Source organism: Phascolarctos cinereus, unplaced genomic scaffold (assembly GCF_003287225.1).
Source record: "Phascolarctos cinereus isolate Bilbo 61053 unplaced genomic scaffold, phaCin_HiC Scaffold_5;HRSCAF=322, whole genome shotgun sequence".
Taxonomy (NCBI): Eukaryota; Metazoa; Chordata; class Mammalia; order Diprotodontia; family Phascolarctidae; genus Phascolarctos; species Phascolarctos cinereus.
The window spans coordinates 279184239-279203846 of record NW_027555958.1 but is presented as its reverse complement, the minus strand read 5'-3'; the positions used below and the strand labels follow the sequence as shown (position 1 = coordinate 279203846).

The following is a 19608-nucleotide window of genomic DNA, read 5'->3' as shown; positions in this document are numbered from 1 at the left end:
TTTGCTCCAATCAGGCTAGTGTCCTGCCTTGTTCAACCTAACCTCCATACCTTTACTTGTTCTAAATTCTCTGCCTGCTATGTCCTAATAGCTACTCTCTGCCTTTGACTTGCTTCAAGATTCAGTTTAAAACTCATCTCTTTCAAAGGGCCTTCCCTAACTAACTTTATACCATCTTAGATGGTCCATTTCTCTAATTTCTATGGTACTTCTACTTTCCGTGATTCAATTTAACATACCTATTTTCTATTTGTTTCTTGTACGTATGTCTTAGGTCCCCAAATCATCTAAAATTTTCTTGAATGTAAAAACTACTTCTTCAGTTACGGCACAGAGCACCTAGTATAGAGTGCCCTCACCAGAGTAGTCTAATCCACTCATACTTACTGAATGAAGGAACCAGGCTTTAGGTTACCCTCAAAGTCATCATATTCCATCTCTTCTCTTGGCAGAACTATATGTATACAGATGGATTTCTACCCTGTCTTTAAAGACTTCCAAAAAAGAAATTCCCACTACCTGATGGGTAGTGGGATACTCTGCATCAATTTATTCCTAACCTAAATCCTTCCCACTGCAGTTTAGGTTCATCCCTTACCGTTCTATTTTTGTCTCAGACAAAGAGCAGCTGTTTAAACAGGCTGCTAGCCAATCCCAAAGGGAAACTCCTTCATTCCTTTATGTGGCTTAATCCTACCTCTGGCATGGACAACAACTCCGTGAACTGGCTAATAATCTGGGACAGAGCGTACAGCAAAAAGGACACACACTTACCTCGATGAATGACAGAAAGTTTACTGTGTAAATGTTCTAGGGCTTTTACAATCTGCAAAGGAGAAACAACAGAAATTCATTACACAATTACTGGGGGGGAATGGAAAGAATTTAGCACCTACCTACACATTCTTTCTCCCTGACATTAGATTCCTAGAGGGATCTGCCCAAGTTGGGGGTGTCCCAGGAAAAGTAATGCTGTAATATAGGTAAGGTTGCATGAAATGTGTTCCAGAACCTTTAGAGGTTCAAATCCAATATCACCATGACAGTGAAGGAGTCTCACTCTCATCAGTCTTCCATAATCTCAGCACCTTCCCTCTGATATTAACTCCAATTTAATTTATATGTATGTTGTTTGCTGGTTGTTTGCATGTAGTCTTCTTCATTAGAATGGGAGCTCCAGGGGCAGCTAGGTGGTGCAGTGGATAGAGCACTGGCCTTGAAGTCAGGACAGACCTGAGTTCAAATCCGGCCTCAGACACATATCACTCACTAGCCAATTGCCTCACCAAAAACAAAAAAAGAATGTTGAGCTCCTTGAAAACAGGAATGTTTTTGTTTTTCTTCATATCTCCAGCACTAAACACAGTGCCTGGAAAATAATTGCTTTAAAATTGCTTGTTGGCTTAACATGACTTGATGGACTTTCATGATTCTCCCAGTTGTCAGTGCTGCCCACCACATTGCCCAATTATTTGGTATGTATCTTTGGATACTCTCTATTTATTAATCGATGTATATGTTGTTCCCCTACTTCCCACTCTCTACCAATAAAATGAAAGTTTCTTGAAGGCAGAGGTTCTTGTTTACTTATTGTTTTATATCCTCAGTGCCTAGACCAGTGCCCTAGAAGACACTGAAATGTCTGTGGAACTAAATTAAATCTACTTCTACAATTCTCCTCTTTCTCTTGTCTAGATTTTGCCCTCCAGAATTTTTGTCTTCTCTCCAGTCCTGCTGTTATTCTTCTTGCTCTTCTTTTGAATCCTCTAGGCGTCTATTTCCAGAGAAATGGTAGAGGGGAAGTAAGGAGGGGAAGTGAAAGACAATATTACAGTGCCAAATATGTGGTCTTGCCAAATAAATATACTCCTAAGAGGTACTTTATTATGGGCAAACCCAACAAAGTCAGTGATATAATTGTGTCTTCTGCCCATCTTCATCCAAAAGAGGGAAAAAAAACAGGTCAAAATGGAACTACCTTTTTATTCCTTCATTTCAATGGCTTCTATTACATAAATGTTCTACTCACAGAAACTGCAATTTTCCCTAAGATGTCCTCTGGGATCGTTAGGCCCTTATCAATGACTTGCTTGTAGAACTTGTCCAGTGAGGTATCCATGAGTTCCATACAGATCCACACATCACCCTAGAAGATGAGAGAGAGAGAGAGAGAGAGAGAGAGAGAGAGAGAGAGAGAGAGAGCGAGCAGGAACAACTCACATCCTTCCAAGGATGAGCAGTAAACATGTTGTTACTCGATCCTCCCAGCTGATGGTGCTCTACCTCCTTTAATATTCCTAGAACATTTTATATGTTCTTTGCTTTCATTAGTTTCTATTGAATAAAATGTTGAATCCTCCCCCATTCCCAGGAGAATATTTATTTAAGAGCCTAAAATCCTTTGGGGCAAGTATTATTTCATGTCTGTCTATCTTTCTAATCCCTAGCATTGTATTATACACATAATAAGTACTTCATGTTTGTTGAATTAAGTTCTATTCGATTCAGTTTTAAGTGCCACCTCCTGGGATATTAGAGACTTGCAACCAGGTAGGATCATCTCCAAGGCCTAACCCAGGGGTGGGGAATCTGTGGTCCTGAGGCCATAAAGAACAAAGAAGTTTGGATTCAGTCAAAGCGCCACACTTGAGGACCTAAAGGACAGCACATGGCCTCAAGATCACAGGATCCCCACCCCTGGAAAACGACAAGAAGCAAAGTTGGAAGCCACAGAATTTATAGATCACGTGTCATGTAATGTAGACTAGATCTTAATTATTCACCAGAATCAGTTACCTAAGCCTTTCATTCTTTTTCAAATGGACCTTTTATTGATACATTTTGTTTTTATATAGCCTGGATTTCTCCCCTGTAGCCTTCCCAGGTGTATGTGTTCCCCACCACTACCCAAACTTTGGTATCTATTTTGTATATATTTCCTATATATAGCCTCTCAGAGAATCATTTCTTATAACAATTTTACTTTTTAATGAGAAGAAAGATTCAATAAAACTTATCAATATACTGAAAAGGTTTGAAATTATATACAACGTTTCAAATCAATGGATTCCTCTGCCACACCCCAACCTCTGCAAATGAGTGGGAAGGTGGTATCTTTTCATATCTCTTCTTTCAGGTCAAGCTTGCTTTCTGTCATTTTACAACATTCAGTTTCAATTTAAACTTTTAATTCTAATGTCATCTTGGAGTCCATGTCTGAGATATCCCCTCCAAGGTTGGCCTCTGTATCTGAGGATCAGAAATGTCCTCTCAATCAAAATAACTAACATAAAGAATGAAAGTATATACTGTAACCCAAATGACATTAATTCTACCTTTCAGGATTTTAAAAAAAAACACACAGAGGGAAAAAGCAAAAAAAAAAAAACCAAAGGGAGGGGTGGTTTAGGAATTAAGTCTCTAAGTTTCAAATCGACTACTCATGCTGCCAGTGAAACACAACATAAGGGAATCTTAAGTTTCATTTCAGCAGTTTGGCTGAATGACCAAGTCAAGAAGGAGAAAGAAGGCTTATCATCAGTGAAAAGGGCAGTCATCTAAGCTAACTTTTAGGCTTGGCTACATAGTAATCACATAACCCTTTAAATCATTCAAAACGTGTGTTTACTGAAAAGAATGATAATGGTCGTGAGTGTTCTTTACATATGGACAAATTTCTGACAAAGTAGCTATCTATCTGGTAAATCCCATCCTTTGAAAACTCCCAACAGGTGAGCTACCTACCTCCCGGAAGAGTGCACCATAAAAGGTGACTGTGAAAGGGCAATCCACTGTCCTCATGGAGATATCCAGGTCCATCAGTAGCCTCTTCTGTTCCTGGCTATTCACAGTGGCTCGGATTCGCTAAGTGAAAACGCATGGGGAAAACTCATGGTTATTCTTCTTGGTGATAGTCAGGGCATGGAACTTGAGTTTTCCCATTCTAAAATAATAGATGACTTCTAGATGGGCCTTCTAAAAGATAAGGCAATTCAGAGAGTTCCTCATTTCAAGTGAGTCATGACATAGTGAGATATGCCATGTCATTCATTTGACACACTTGAGCAACTTGCAATGGAAAAACTGGCTGGTAATACCTTTTGAGGAATCAGTAAATAATTTGTATTTTCATCTAATGGGGTTTTTTTAATTCTTCCAAAAACTGGGAAAATTTTGGGGTTATACCTAAAACATTTTAAGAATTTCTTAATGATTCTTGCTTTCTAAGTCTGTAAAGGCAATTACAAGAAAATTAGAAGCTTAAACTAAATTAGGGTTCTAAGAAGTCAACAGGCCACATTTTTCTTTTCAATTTATCCCTTAAAAAGAAAAACCCTATATTTGTAGTGAGTATTGTAGAAGATTCAGCCAGCACTCAAATTTTTATAGATATCAAAAACTACTGATTTCTGGAAAGCTAAAGAGAAAACACAGACTATTCACCTTTCATAGAGTACATATAAGAGAATAAATGTGTACAAGAGTGAAGGAATCATTTAGTCTAACAACATAAATTTCTTAAAAGAAATGACAACAATCAGCATCAACACCCACATTTTTCGGAGACCTTAAAAGGAACATACAGTTTGTAGCAAAATGTGAATTAATGCAATATCACTAAGATCTTGTGTTCTCTTGAATATTTAGTCAAAAATAATAACAGTTTGACACTGAGGTCCTTGTTATGATAGCACCCTCAGCTATTTTTCACAAGTTGGGTAAAGATGACTTGGATTATCTGACTATAGACATTCTTTATAGCAGCTCTGTGTTATTAGCTACTAGATACAGTGTTCTCAAATTTTCTTGATTTCTTGTCATTGAAGATACCAGTGATTTTTAAAACTACATTTTTAAAAAAATTTGATAGCTATTTGCATAAATTTTGCATAAATTACACTCTGAAGGAGAGTCCTTCACCACGTCCATTGGTGTAAAAGTTTTCTTCTTCTTAGTACTAAATTTTATAATAATAATAACAACACAATTAAAGTTTGTAAAGTGCTTTAAATATGTTCTAAATGAGGATTTTTTATAAATGAGAATTTTATTCACACAAGAATTGTGAGGTAGACACCATTATTATTCTCATTTTAACAGATGAGGAAACTGAGGCTTGGACAAGTGAAATGACAAATCACTGAGCCTCATGACTCTAGTGTTCTATCCACTACACCATACTGTCTCTCATATTAGAGTCAATGCTGCCACGTGATCATTGTTTGTTTTTTCAAAGCCAATAATTGATGAAGTCCACTTCAAAGATGGCTGAAGACCCACTCCCTAAACATTATATGCCAATTCTCCTTAGAAGTCAAAGATTCTTTATTTTTAAGCAACTGTGGTTAAGTGACTTGCCCAGAGTCACACATCTAGTAAATGTCAAGTGTTTCGTCTGAGGCCAGATTTGAACTCAGGTCCTTCTGACTTCAGGGCCGGTGCTCTATCCACTGCACCACCTAGCTGCCCCTAAAGATTCTTTTTTTAAACACTCTCAAGGCAGGATCATTCCTCTAAAATGGATGGATCTTAACTTAAATGGAAAAATAAGCACACATACACATAAAACATCTGGGTAATCTCACTCTACCTTCACCGCCATGATCTGCCCACTAGGCATATGTCGCATCTTCTCCACCACCCCATATGCACCTCGTCCTAGTTCTGCTATAGGTTCCAGGTCATCAGCTTTCACTTCAAAATTCTAAAGGAGAGAAAAAAATAAATTACAATAGACTCTGCCCAACTTCTACAAGCAATGAAGAAAAGGATTCTGGGTAGAAAGTGTTCTAGGATGGTGAAACAACCACTGAGATAGCTTCAGGCAAGAAGATCCAAATGAAATCTTAGTAATAGACCACTTCAGGGCCTGTCATAGTACCCATCATACTCTAGTAGAGACTTCAAATGATTTAATTTTACTTAGTTAATTCTAGAAAGAGGAGGAAAAGTAGAGGAAGGAGGGAGAATTCAGTTACATTGTGTTGACTAAGCTTGAAATTTATCACATATTGCCAACTAAAGTTTGTATTCATGCTTCAAGCTACTCCTGCTCAAGGAAATTTGTTTTTTTTCCCCCTCAAACACAAGACTATAATTTTCCAAAAGGACTACAATTGCTATGTTCTGCCTCACCGTGCATAATATAAACATTTCTACACACACCACTTTTCTCCCCACACAAGCCTCTCAGGAGCCACAACTTCCACTAGATTGTTGCTGTAGTTCAGTTCTTTTCAGCTGTATCCAATTCCTTGTGATTCCATTTGGGGTTGCATTGGAAAAGATACTGGAGTGGTTTGCCATTTCCTTCTCCAGCTCCTTTGACAGATAAGGAAACTGAGGCAAACAGGGTTAAGTGACTTGCTCAGAGTGACATAGCTAGTAAGTGTCTGAGGCCAGATTTGAACTAAGGAAGATGAGCCTTCCTAACTCCAGGCCAGGAACACTATGCACTGTGGCGCCACCTAGCTGCCACTCCAGTGTGTTACAGAGTCTTAAATTTAAAAAAATTCCATCAAACTGGCCTACTAAGCTACTCTCCATACCCCCATCATTATCCCACTTCTATGCAGTTGTGTAAGTGGTACCCCACATCTGAAACGTACTTCCCTTCCTACCTCTGCCTTTGTACAAAGTATTGTTCAGCTGTCACCTTCTATATGATGACTCTCTTCATCCCTCCCCCCAGTTATTAGCACTCTTTTCCTTATTTTGTATAGACTTTGTGCTTACTTGTGTGGATGTTGTGTACCCCCAGTAGAAGGCAAATTTCTTGAGGGTATGTATTGTTTTGTTTCCATCTTTGTATTCTCAACACCTAGCAAAGCCTCTTATATGTAGTTAGTGTTTAATAAATGTTTGTGGAATTGAAATTCTCAGTGGTAAAGTATAGATGTGGAAAAGCCTAGCTCTGCATATTACCTGGATTATATAACTTGCTCTCACCTTATCTCCAATTGAGATGCAAGCCTTGGAATCTAAATCCCGAGGAGGCCTATGAAAAAAATACATTAAATGTTAGAAATCTTCACAATAGACACAATTCTGACCTATTTTGACTTCCGGGAGCCAAGATGGCAGAGTAAGCAGTAAGTTACTCTCACCCTCCCTTACTGACCTTAAAAAACCCAGAGAATATTGCCCCAGGAAAAATCATGAAATAGTGGACACAGAAGAAAGACAAAGTACAGCTGTCTTTTAGCTCGGGAGGCTGGGAGGATTAACAGGAAAGGTCCTCTTGCTGTGGCTGAAGGAGACCAGTACAGGATGGGAGGCATTCCAGCAAGCCAGAGGCAAGCCCCACCTCAGCAAACCAGCAGGAGATCCTGAGCCCCAGGGTGGTGGAGCAGGCAAGCAGCAACACCAGGCACACACCAGCCACCACCACCAGCTCCAGCTTAGTACCAGGTAAGCTACCAGACGCCTCCAGCTGCCAATGCCTGAGGCCCCAGCACACAAAACCAGCAACCAGGCCCCTAGCCCCTAGCACAAGAAGCCTGGGACAGTGACCCCCTCTGTCCCAGAAGCAGAGATCAACTTTTAAAGCCAGAAAAAAAAAAGAAAACAACATGAGCAAAAAGAAACAAAGAAAAACAATGACCACACAGAAGTATCTTGGTAATAGGGAAGATCAAAACAATAAACATAATTCCTAAAAAGGAGAAATATGGTATTATCAACACAAAAGAGGACAAACAGAATGGTAAGAGCTTCAAATCCATGGCATATAAGGAAAGTCAAAGGAACTGGGGATGTTTAGCCTGAAGAAGAAAAGATTCAGGAGACACAAGATAATGGTTTTCAAATATTGAAAAGCACCATTGATGAAAAGGAAATAGGTTTATTCTGTTTGACCCCAGAGAGAAAAACCAAAAGTGATGGTTGAAAACGGCAAATAGGTATACATAAGTTTTATATAAAGAAAAAAATCCTAAGCATTACAGCTATAAAAAAGTGGAATGGGCTACTTCCAGAAATAGTAGATTTGGGCATCTTCAAGCAAAAGCTGGATAACCACTTGCCAGGTATGTGGCATAGTGCAAATTCTTTTTTTCATGTATTGGTTGGAGTACAGAGCCACTGAGGTCATCCTTTCCAGCTCTGAAATTCTGTGATTATTCAAAATACTGACTTCCAGATTCTTCATGATACATACATTTGTGTTGATATTCTTTAAGAATAAGATGTATGCTTGTGGTAATGAATAATCGAAACTCTAATCCAAAACCATAGCCCCTAATCCTCTTGCCAAGAACATCAACATGCTTAATCATTTAACTTTTTTCCCCCAGAGATGCTCATTAAAAAAAGCTTTGGACCAAGAAAATTAGGCTTCATTTCATCTTACTCCCACATTTTAAAGATAAGGAAACTGAGGCCCAGGAGTTAAGCTGCTTTCCCAAGGTTATACAAATGGCATATGGCAAAAGTTGGAATAGAATGTTGGTTTCCTGATTTCCAGAACATTGCTTTTTCTAGCTGCATAGCTTGCTGCCTCAAGTCAAATCAAAAGGTATTTAGGATTATAAGATTTGGAAGTGGAGATGATCTGGTCCACCTTCTCAATTTGCAGAAGAGAAAACTGACCCTTGGAAATGTTATGTGACTTGACAAGGTCACACAGGCAGTAAGCAGCACAACCAGGATTTGAATCCAGGTCTTCTGACTCCAGTTCCAGGGTTCTATTTATTAAGTACCTATCATCCAAAAAGTTCCTCTAGGTGAAAAATCAACTGCTAGTTTCTTGATTTTTCTCCATTGGGGAAAATATGAACTGCCACTTCCCTCCCTATGTTTCAAGCCCCTTTCCACCAACTAAAAGGTTCCTATCCTGGCCCTATCAATAGAAAAAAATGTTTAGTACCGTACCATATGCCTCACTGGAGACCTTGCAACTATTTACAAAAAGTCAGTCTAAGAGGAGAGGTATCAAGCCATAGTGGATAGAGAGCATATCTTTGGAGTCAATGTGCCTCCACTAGTACCATGAGCAAGCTACTCTCAGTGCCTGAAATAACATTGTAGCTTTCTAAGTTATAAACCATTTGCAGAACTGCATCAATGGATAGAGTTACCCTACCAGATATAAACAAAAGATACATAATTATACATTAGCATGCATGTATTGCGACATAATAGAATTCTAGCCTCACAGACAGGAAGGCCCAGAATCAAGTACCTCCTCTGACACATACTGGTTGTGTGGCCCTGGGCGAAGTCACTTAACCCCTCAGTATCCCAGGCAGCACTCTGTGACTACAAGTTGCAAGAAATGGTGCCAACCTGTATTGAGAGAGGGAGTTTCCTCATTCAGAGGTTCCCTATACCAATAAAATCAGAGGTCTAGTCCTTATCCCTATAAAGGAAAACAACCATAATAAAAATAATAAGTTATTTTTAAAAGGCATTGTTGATCGATAAAATTAATATAGAACAAGCAATAATAGGTAAAAGACAATGATAAACCTGAACCTCCAGATTGGGATTGGCTCTAGAGGTATATTTCTTTGGTCCTTCTGGAAGGGAATTCCAAATCAGAAGTTCATGTGCGTGCGCGCACACACACACACACACACACACACACACACACCCTGTGTTTTTTGCCAAGGAAAGAGAAACTACATACACTCCCATAGACTACTCTGCAATATCCCACTCAAAGACTGCAGATTTTCCTTAGCCCATTCTGATAAGCTCCTATCCTTACTGACTATTTTTAAGGTAAAAAAAAAAAGGAAGGTTATTAAAACTTCATTAAATATTGCTAAATAATAGGGATCTGAAAACAGAAAAAACAAAAACTGAATCTGAAATAATGACTATCTTTTGACCTCAAAACCCAAGGTTAATATTTCTATTTATAAAGAAAATGAAACTAATCTTTCCTACCCCCATAATTAACTTTAAAATGTATGTGTGTTTGCTATACACACATGCACATGTTTATAACAGAATTAGCAATGGCATTTACATATAATTTGAACTTTAGGGGAATTCTTTAAGAAGATTTTGCTGCGTGGCTTACATTTCTAAAACTCAATAGCCCATTCTTCACCTTGAAAGTTTACTTTGCCATTTGTATTAACTATAATGATGTTAAAGAATAAGGACAAATATTTTTTGACTCATGTGATCAACAAAAACAACACTATAATGATTTTCCCTTTCTAAAAGCACAAAGCATTTTCAAATAGCAGCAACACAGTCCTGGAAAGAGAATATATTGTCTGAGAATTAAAGAACTATGTGATCTTGGGAAGTTGTTTGGTTTCTGCAGCCTTCAGTTTCAAGTGTGAAATAAAGTTGAACTAAATAATCTCTAACATTCCTTACAGCTTCAAAATCCAATGAGTCTATATGTCTACATCAATATCATAAAACCTTTACCTAATAAGAAAATGTTCTATTATTTTATAGATGAGAGAAATTGGGGCACAAAAAAATTGCAGTTTTATGTTATAATTATTTGTGGCTTTTAGTCTAGTCTTAGGGAGATATGAGTTCAAGCCCTTTTTCTGACATATAATGGCAACCAATGATAAGGCAAGTCACTTCTCATTGACTTAAACAACTTCATAAGAATAAAAATTAGTTGCTCTATATTGATGGACAAAGTTAGCACATTGGGAACTCAGGTCCAAATTCTCCCTTCTTCCTCCCCCCAAAAAAACTCCCCCTACTACACTGTAAGTTTGAGTTTTGGGCTTCTTTTATTCATCTCTCCATCTCCTCCTAGCATGGTACCCTAACATAGTTAAGTGCTCAATCCAACATTTGTTAAATTACGTATATAAATGAAACTTCCCTGAAGTTACACAATTTGGAACAGAACTGAGAATGAAATTTGGCTGACTCCGAATTTAACCCTCTATACTTCTAATATTAATCAGTTCATTTATTTTCAGGCCTTCGTAGCCTTCAAGTTGACCAAAAGCAGGAAGTGAAAGCCCCCAAAACTACCAGGTTATATTGTAATAGTGCCTTCTCTAGGATTGGTCATAATAGTTTGCCTTGGATACTTTGATGTTACAAGATATGGGAAAGGAGGTTCTTTATCTTCTGTCCAAAACTTGGATCTTCTTGAGGCAAAACCTCATGCCTAACAAAGATGCTTCCTAGAATTTTCTCCCTCCTCATCTCTGTCTCCTGGCTTCTCTAGCTCCTTTCAAGTCCCAGCTAAAATCCCACATTTTACCAGGAGTCTTCCTCAATTCCTCTTAATGCTAGTGCCTTCCTTCTAAGAGTATCTCCAATTTATCCCATATATATCTTGTTTGAACACAGCTATTTACATATTGTCTTCTCCATTAAACCATAAGAGCCTTAAGAACGGGTAGTGTTTTTGCCTTTCTTTGTATCCCCATCATTTAGAATAGGCCTGCACATACACAGCAGGCACTTGATATATGCTTATTGATTCGACTTGAATTGCCCCCAAAACATAAAATAAAATTCTGAGATATTCCAAGCATATTCTGTTCTCTTCTTCCTTCCACCATTCTCTCACATATAATGGTTGCCTATGTATATGTTGTATCTTTTTTTTTTAGGCTAGGCAATGGGGTTAAGTGACTTGCCAGGGTCACACAGCTAGTAAGTGTTATGTGTCTGAGGCCGGATTTGAACTCAGGACCTCCTCAATTCAGGGCCAGTGCTCTATCCACTGTGCCACCTAGCTGCCCCTATGTTGTATCTTTTACACCCTATTCCCAATAGCATGCAAGCTTCTTGAGAGTAGGAACATTTTGGCCCTGGCTTTGTATTCCTAATGCCTAGCACAGCATCTTGAACATAGTTAAGTGATTAATAAATGACTGCTGAATTTAATTAAGCACACAATTATTCTCCTATTCAATAACCAGTTCCTTATTCTAAGATACAGAAATGTGGGGTCCTACTTCTTCCTCAGTCACTAATCAATTGCTTTCTTCTTCTGCCAAAGTCTTCCTAGCTATCCATTCTTCTATCACGCAAAAGAATGGCCCATTCACACTATGTTAGGGGATGGCTTGGAAATCCAAGTCAGCAAAAGCTGGTTGACATTCATGACTCTAGCGCATGTACCCAAACAAACAGTATTCAGAGGACAAAATTAAGAGGGGAAATAACAGGTGCCAGTATATTTGTTTCTGTTGTGATGTTAAGACAGCAAGTAGAAAAGCCATGTGAGAATTAACTAGCCATCTTGCAAAATTGGCCAGAATACACATGGTGGGGTGGGAGAGGAGATAAAAGTTCAAATGGTAGAGGGTTATGGTATGGATCTTAAGGAACTCAGCTTGAACTTCAAGGACTTTAAAACTAAATAAGCCAATTGATGAATACATACAATGGATCTCCCTATCATCCCTATACTCTAAAAGGAAAAAAAAAACTTCTACAGCTGCAGGAAACCTTAGCACTCTTATAGTTCAACCCTATTATGTTTTAATAGTTGCATTAAAAATTTAACATTAACTATCAATACAAACCACAAAACTTGCTATTACTCCTGATCTTCAAATTAATTTCAATAATAAATCCCCACAATGCTGTATCAGTCACTGCATGTGCCCATCAAAATTGTCCATTCATTTTTATTTACTTTCCCTCATATGTTTGCAGTTAAAGTGCCATCCATTTTTCCAGCTGCTTTTTCCACCTGGAATTCTTGCATAAATGTCTTTCCAGATTTCTTGGTATTCTTCAGTCTTAATTGCATTATAGAACTTCATTTCATTAATGTACCACAATTTGTTTAATGATTCCCCTATTGTTGGACATCTAGGCAACTCTATTATTTTAGCGATGAGGAAATTGTGACCCAGAATGGGGAACCAAGGCCACCCAGCTAATCAGTGACAAAGCCAGTTCTAGAGCCCAGGTCCACTGACTTTCAGCCAAATGCTTTTTACCCTGTAGCATACTGAATTCTACCTAGATGCACTGGTAGGGCATATAAATAAGGGACTATAAAAGGATGCCCATGAGTAGGATATAAAGGAAAGATTAATAATCCCATATTGACTGAAAGGTTCACAGTACCCTTCCCAACCCTGCAGGGAAGGGGTTGGGGGTGGGAAAAGAATCTAATTCCATGAAGGAGTATAGGAAACTAGGCAGACAGGTATGGAGGAGAGGAGACCCTACCATACCTATTGGCTGCATCCAATGACATTCAGGCAGGGCTCAGTCCTTTAACCAGGGAATTCTATAATTTACATAGCGCTTTAAGGTTTGTATTTTATCCTCACCACGAGCCTGGGAAGTAGATACAATTTTGCAGTTGAGAAAATTGGGGCAGGCATAGATTAAGTAAGTGACTTTCTAAGGCTCATACAACTAGTAAGTGTCTGAGGCTAAGGATATGAACCCAGGTCTTCCTGTCTTCAGGTCAGTCGTATCACCTAGCTGCCTCTAGGAAATTTCTCTCTAAGTTCCTCCTCCAGTGCCTCATCATGGTATTGAGGCGAACCTGGGTTCTCAAAAGCTGTTGTAAGCTCTGAGATATGCCAGTGGCATAGTGATAGACTCTAAAGCCAACTGTTATCCAAGGATCAGCCTAGCCAAGTTTAGACAGACTCATCATCAGTTTTGCTCCCAAGTGATGAATCTTTTGGTCACAGTAGCTCTTAAGCACTATAACATAGTATACAATGACCATATAACTCAACAGTATCTCTCAAACTGCACTGGCAGAGGAAGTGCCTCCAGTAATTGAATCACATGGATTTGAAACAATGAAGTAACCAATTGAGCATCCCACACCCTCTTTAGAATGGACCTTTCTAAGGAAAGCCCTTCCTAGTGTCAGCAGGTCATCTACATATGCACAAATTATCCAATGGTCTCTAAGAGCTTGCGACATATAAGCAGCAAGGTTCTGAAAACTTACGCTGAAGTAGTCGGAGATTGTTCAAATGCTTCTTTTGGAATCTTCAGCCCAGGGTTCCGCTTCCTGCCTATGGAGAAGAAACCACGAAAAAAATTAAGACAGGAAAATAAAAGCAATGGAGGCAAAAACAGATAGAGTGAATACAGGACAGCACCTACATGAAAACTGCTTTCACCTGCTAACCCCCATGGTTACAGGACCACCACCTTTCCTCAATTCCATCGATTGAATTTCTTCTCATCTTTCAAAGCCCAAACAAAAACCCAAAACCCCCTCCAGGAAGCCTTCCCTGATCCTCCCTCCCCCTGCAACCTACAGCTGATAACCACCTTTCCCTTTCCCATAAACCTGATGTGGTACATAACTCATTATGTGTTCCTTTGTATTTTAGTTATAATATTTCCCATGCTTTCCCCAAACTACACTGTATTCCCTATGAGTGCAGGAAGCATGTCTTATCTAGGCTTATGAGCTCCCCCAGTGCCTAGCACAGTGTTCCATACACAGCAGGCTCTTACTAAATGTTAGTCTAATTCAGTTGTTAGCTTTGTCCTCCTCTTGAAGCTGCTATATACAGGTAGGGCAGGCAAGATAAAAAACAAAAACAAAACCTTGGATTTGCAGTGTTTCGTAGAACATTGGATTCTGTGTCAGGAAAAATCCTAGCTCTCCTACTTACTATCTATGTGACCTTGGGCATTTTACTTTACTTATCTGGGCCTCCTTCCCCTCTTTACAAAATGAGTAGGTTGGACCAGATGCTTAGAGGTACCTCTACGATCTTTACCTTTATGGGGAATTCTGGATGTGTTCCTGTATGACCTGGGCACAAAGTCATAATGATAACTGAAAATTATACGGAACTTTAAAATCGACAAAATGTATAATAAACATTGTCTCTTTTACTCACCATGACAGTCCTGTGAGATAGGTACTACTGGTATTATTATCCCCACTTTACAGAGGAAGAAACTAAGGCTCAAAGAGCCTAAGTAATTTATAGTGTGTCATACAGCTAAGGGCAGCTAGGGGACACAGTAGCTAGTCAGGAAGACCTGAGTTCAAATGCAGCCTCAGATACTTATTAGCTGTATAACCCTGGGCAAGTTTACCTCAGTTTCCTCATCTGTAAAATGAATTAGAGAAGGAAATGGCAAACCACTCAAGTATCTTTGCTAAGAAAACCCCAAATGGAGTCGCAAGGAGTCAGACACAACTGAAACAACTGAACAACAAAATACAGCTAATAAGCATCAGAGATGGGATTTGCACCTTGCAGGTCTTCCTTGATTCCAAGTCCAGCACTCTATCAACTACAGAAAGCTCTCTACTTATTATCTCCTTTGCCTATAAAATGAGGAGGTAAGACTAGAGGATTTCTCTGCTTACTTCTAGCTCAAAATTCTATGATCCTGAGATTACTTCTCCCATGCATCTTTCTGCACCTGAGTCACACACCATATCTGCATTACCTTTTGCTTGTTTTTCCTCCTACCCAAATGAGTCACTTGGCCTTTACCTTTTGAGTGACAAGTGGCACAGAGAGCTGATATTTCATAGGTCATAGACAATGGCTAAGGAAGAAGAAAACAACATTCTCCTGTTACCATTCTCAACCTCATACAACAGAAGAGCAAAACCATTGGAAAGTGTGGTGTAGGAGGCCAAGCCAAGATGGCAGAGTAAAGGAAAGCAATACAGTGAGCTTCTCTCCACAAATTTCCCCTAAAAGACCTAGAAAATACATCATGTTAAATCCTGTTGGGGAAAAAATCATAAGTCCTTAGTCCAGCACCCGTCAGCTTAGGAAGACAGACAAGGAGGTAAGTGAACACTGGAAACAAAATTGGGCCAGGAGCACACTGCAACAAACATTCCAGCACTTAGAGAGAGGGTGTATACCAGGGCAAGAGAAGGTCTCAGACCCATCTGAGGCATCCCCAGACCCACACCAGGGTCCTATGTTGGGTACAGGTGTGAACTGGCAGCTTTATAGCCCACTGCCCAGTCCCAGGTCGCAGATCCAGGACAGAGTGAGAAGAGAACAGTGGCATTCCCAAGTAGGGAGTCCCTGGGCAATGCATAAAGAAGCAAGTTCAGAAGTCAGCAGAGCAACAGCAGTGGTGTGGCTCAGACCACAAAGTGTAAGGCTAGCCTGTGAAGGAATAAATAGGGTGAAAAGCCCAGACAAAAAGGGAGCCTAAAATTCTGCCTCTTTGACAGAGTCCAGTAGCAATCTACTCTCACACTGACCTAAATCAGTCAAGAACTTGCAGAGCTCAGACCAGAGGGGCAACAATCAGACTTTGTCCTGGATCAGAACACTTTGGGATCACTGAAAGTTTGCAGGCCTCCTATCTATCCCTGAGAGCCTGCACAACACTCAATGCTCCCAAGAAAGTAGCAACAGGACCATCTCTAACTTTCCCTTCAGAAATGCTACAGTAACAAGGAAAATCAAAAGAAGGAAGAATATACAACACACACACAAAGTTGGGTACAGAAACACATTTCACTCAACAATGAAATAGGAAGGAAAGACAGCAAATAAAAGGAGGGATTTGTTGTTGTTCTGTCATTTTCAGTCATGCCTGACTTTTCATGACCCTATTTGGGGTTTTCTTTGCAAGACGCTTGAATGGTTTGTTATTTCCTTCTCCTGATCATTTTATAGATGAGGCAAACAGGGTTAAATGACTAGTCCAGGGTCACAAAGCTAGTAAGTATCTGAGACTAGATTTGAACTCAGAACTCAGGAAGATGAGTCTTCCTGACTCCAGGCTCAGTCTACTGTGTCACCTCACTGCCCAAAAGGAGGAATTAGTCCTAGGAAAACAGATTCCAATGGTGTACAAAAACATCTGTAGTTCTTTTTGAGTTGACAAAGAATGGGAATTTCAGGAGCTGCCCACAAATTGATTAATAGATAAACAACTTAGGGTACAGAAATGTTATGGAATACTATTGTCCTAAACCATTATAAGCATAATTACCAATCAAGATTCCAGAGAACTGATGATGAAATATGCCACCCATCTCCTGAAATAGAGGTGAAAGACTAAGAATGGGAAAAAAAAACATATATATATATTTTAGAACATGGCCTATGTGGAAATTTGTTGTGATTGACTATATGTATATGACCAACCAACTTACTATCTGTATGACCTTGGGCATCACTTAACCTCTCTGGGCCTAAGTTTCCTCATCTGTAAAACTGAACTAGATAAAACTCTGAGATCCCTTCTAATTCAAAATAATAAATGAAAATTCAAAATCTTACGATCCCTGTGACTTCCACCAAAACACCCTTTCTGGCCACCACTCTCCTATTATGTGTCGGCTTCCCTTATTAGAATAAGATTCTTGAGGACAGGCGGTCTCTTATTCTTTGTAGTCAGAGCCAGGGAGTGCTTGGCATATACCTACCAAGTCTTTAATAAATTCTTTTTCACTTATTTGTTCATTAAAAAAAAAAGGTGTCTATGAAAAGGACTCAAAACTGGCTCTTAGAAAGTTACGTGTTATTATTTTTATACTTTTTGTTTTAACAGCAAACTTATTTCTGAGCATAATAAATACAAACCTATAATTGAACCCTCTCATTTAAAAAAAAAGGCAAACAGTTAAGAAAAAAATAACCAATACAGTTAGCACATCTAACAATCTATGTGAGATTCTGCCCTTGTAGTCTCCCACTGGGGAATATAATGTTTCATTAGCTATTCTCTGGAATCATTATTGGTTTTCCATTACTCAGAGTCTGGCTTCCTTTTAATGATCTCTCCATTTACATTGTTACAGTCATTGTGTACGTTGTTCTTTTGATTCTGTTTATTTATTTAAAACTTGCCATGGTTTTTTTTTCAGTTCTCTCATTAAACATTTTAAAATTTGTTATATTGTCACATTCATATGCTAAAACTTCTTCAGTCACACTCCAGCTGAGATGGGCACACCTTATTTCTAGCTCTTTGTTACCACAAAGAGTGCTGCTTTGCATATTTGTATATGTGGAATTTGGGGGAGGGTGCGTATGCATCATATACTATTTAAGAAGAGATATGCTTCTTTGGTGAGGGAGTCTACTGAAGCCTTTTCTGTTTCCTCAATTTAATTTGTGAGCTATCTAAATTCCTGAGTAAAGAGAAAAAGCCACTTACTGGGCAAATGTGTTGATAAACTCTGTCTTACAGAACAATTAGTCCCTTTACTCCATCAAATAAATGAAAATTCAACACAAGGGAACATTCAACAAAGGGCAATCATTTGGCAGACAAGCAGAAAGTTATGTACAACCAAAACACCAATGGATTATACAAATGATAAGAATGATGGATCTCGGAGTCCTCTTCTTTGCACTTCCCAACCACAATACCTGCATCCCCCTTTGTCTGTTTCATCTTCCTTCCTGTTCAGTCCATAAACATTTATTAAGATCCTACTATGTACCAGGCATTGTGCCAAGCAGTAAAATTAAAAAGATAAAAGACAGTCTCTGCTCTCAAAGAACTCAACACTGTAATAGAGGAGACAATATTCAAACAACTATAGACAAACAAGCTAACAGGGGGAAGAAAATGGACATAATCTACAGAGAGAAAATGAAAAACTATGTGGAATAATAATAGATAGAGTGCTGATCTGGAGCCAGGAAGATCTAAGTTCAAATCTTACCTATGACATAACAACTGTATAACCTCTCTGACCTCAGGGTCCTTATCTGTCAGGTAGGGAGATCATACCTGTACTATCTACCTCACAGGATTCTTCAGAGGTATGAAATGGAACAATATATGTAAAGAACAAACTGCAGATTTTAAAGTGTTAAATGAATGTCATTATTAAAATACCTTGAAGTTTACTGATACCTAAGATTTTATAACACCTCAACTCCAACAACCAACACAGACTGACCTAGTCTTCTTTAAAAAGAAAAAAAAAACATGTAGAAAAAGCCAGCATAGCACAAATAACCAACCCCATATCATTTGCTAATTAGCTGGTTGTTCTATCCCATAGCTTAAGAAATTTGAAATAGCAACAGCTCTAATGGAGTTTGATAGCTGCAAAAGGACTAAGGGAAAGTAATCCAACAAAAGCCATTCTTTTTTTCACTCCAGAGATCACACTGTGCCTTAGAAGGTGGTAATGAACAATCAATTAACAAGCATATATTTCATTCCTATTATGCGCCAAGAACTGTAATAAGTGCTAGGCATGCAAATTCAGAGCCTCCGCTCTCAAGCAGTCTTGAGACTCAGAATAAGAATGGGGAGAAGGCAGCAGTAGCACGAGCGAGAAGCATCAAGAAAGGTTTCAGATAGGAGAACACCCACAGTTAGAATGTGTGATATGGACGATGATCCAGCATCAGAGACGGAGCAGGAGCCATCAGACAGGTGGAAAAACCAGGCAAGAATAAGGTCACAAAAAAAAGAGAGAGAGAGAGACTACCCAAGAGGAAAAGGATGGTGAACATATCATAGGCTTCATAGAGATAGAGATAAGTGAGTTTTGAGGGAAAATCCACTGGATGTGGCAACTGGTCAATTTGGAGATTGATGAGTTTGGAAGTCAGATTGCAAAGGTCTGAGAAGTGAGTAAGAAGGTAGGAAGTAGAGGCACTGGGACGAAATAGTTTTTTGTGGTGCTGTTGTGGTGGTTGCTGTTGTTGCTGTTATTGTTGTTGTTTTAAGTTTCACTGTAAGAAGAGATATAGGATAATAGCT

General features: G+C 38.9%; 1 protein-coding gene across 1 annotated transcript in view; it reads right to left on the bottom strand.

The window, feature by feature from the left end:
• The window catches only part of MAP2K6 (mitogen-activated protein kinase kinase 6), a 151165-nt gene that overhangs the window by 30162 nt on the left and 101395 nt on the right, over window positions 1–19608 (bottom strand). The window contains exons 2-7 of the mRNA XM_021002626.2: window positions 13877–13943; window positions 6949–6997; window positions 5591–5704; window positions 3745–3864; window positions 2030–2146; window positions 775–826 (exon numbers count right to left, since the gene is read on the bottom strand). Of these exons, the coding sequence (XP_020858285.1) occupies window positions 775–826; window positions 2030–2146; window positions 3745–3864; window positions 5591–5704; window positions 6949–6997; window positions 13877–13943 (519 nt within the window). The remainder of the gene's footprint in view (window positions 1–774; window positions 827–2029; window positions 2147–3744; window positions 3865–5590; window positions 5705–6948; window positions 6998–13876; window positions 13944–19608) is intronic.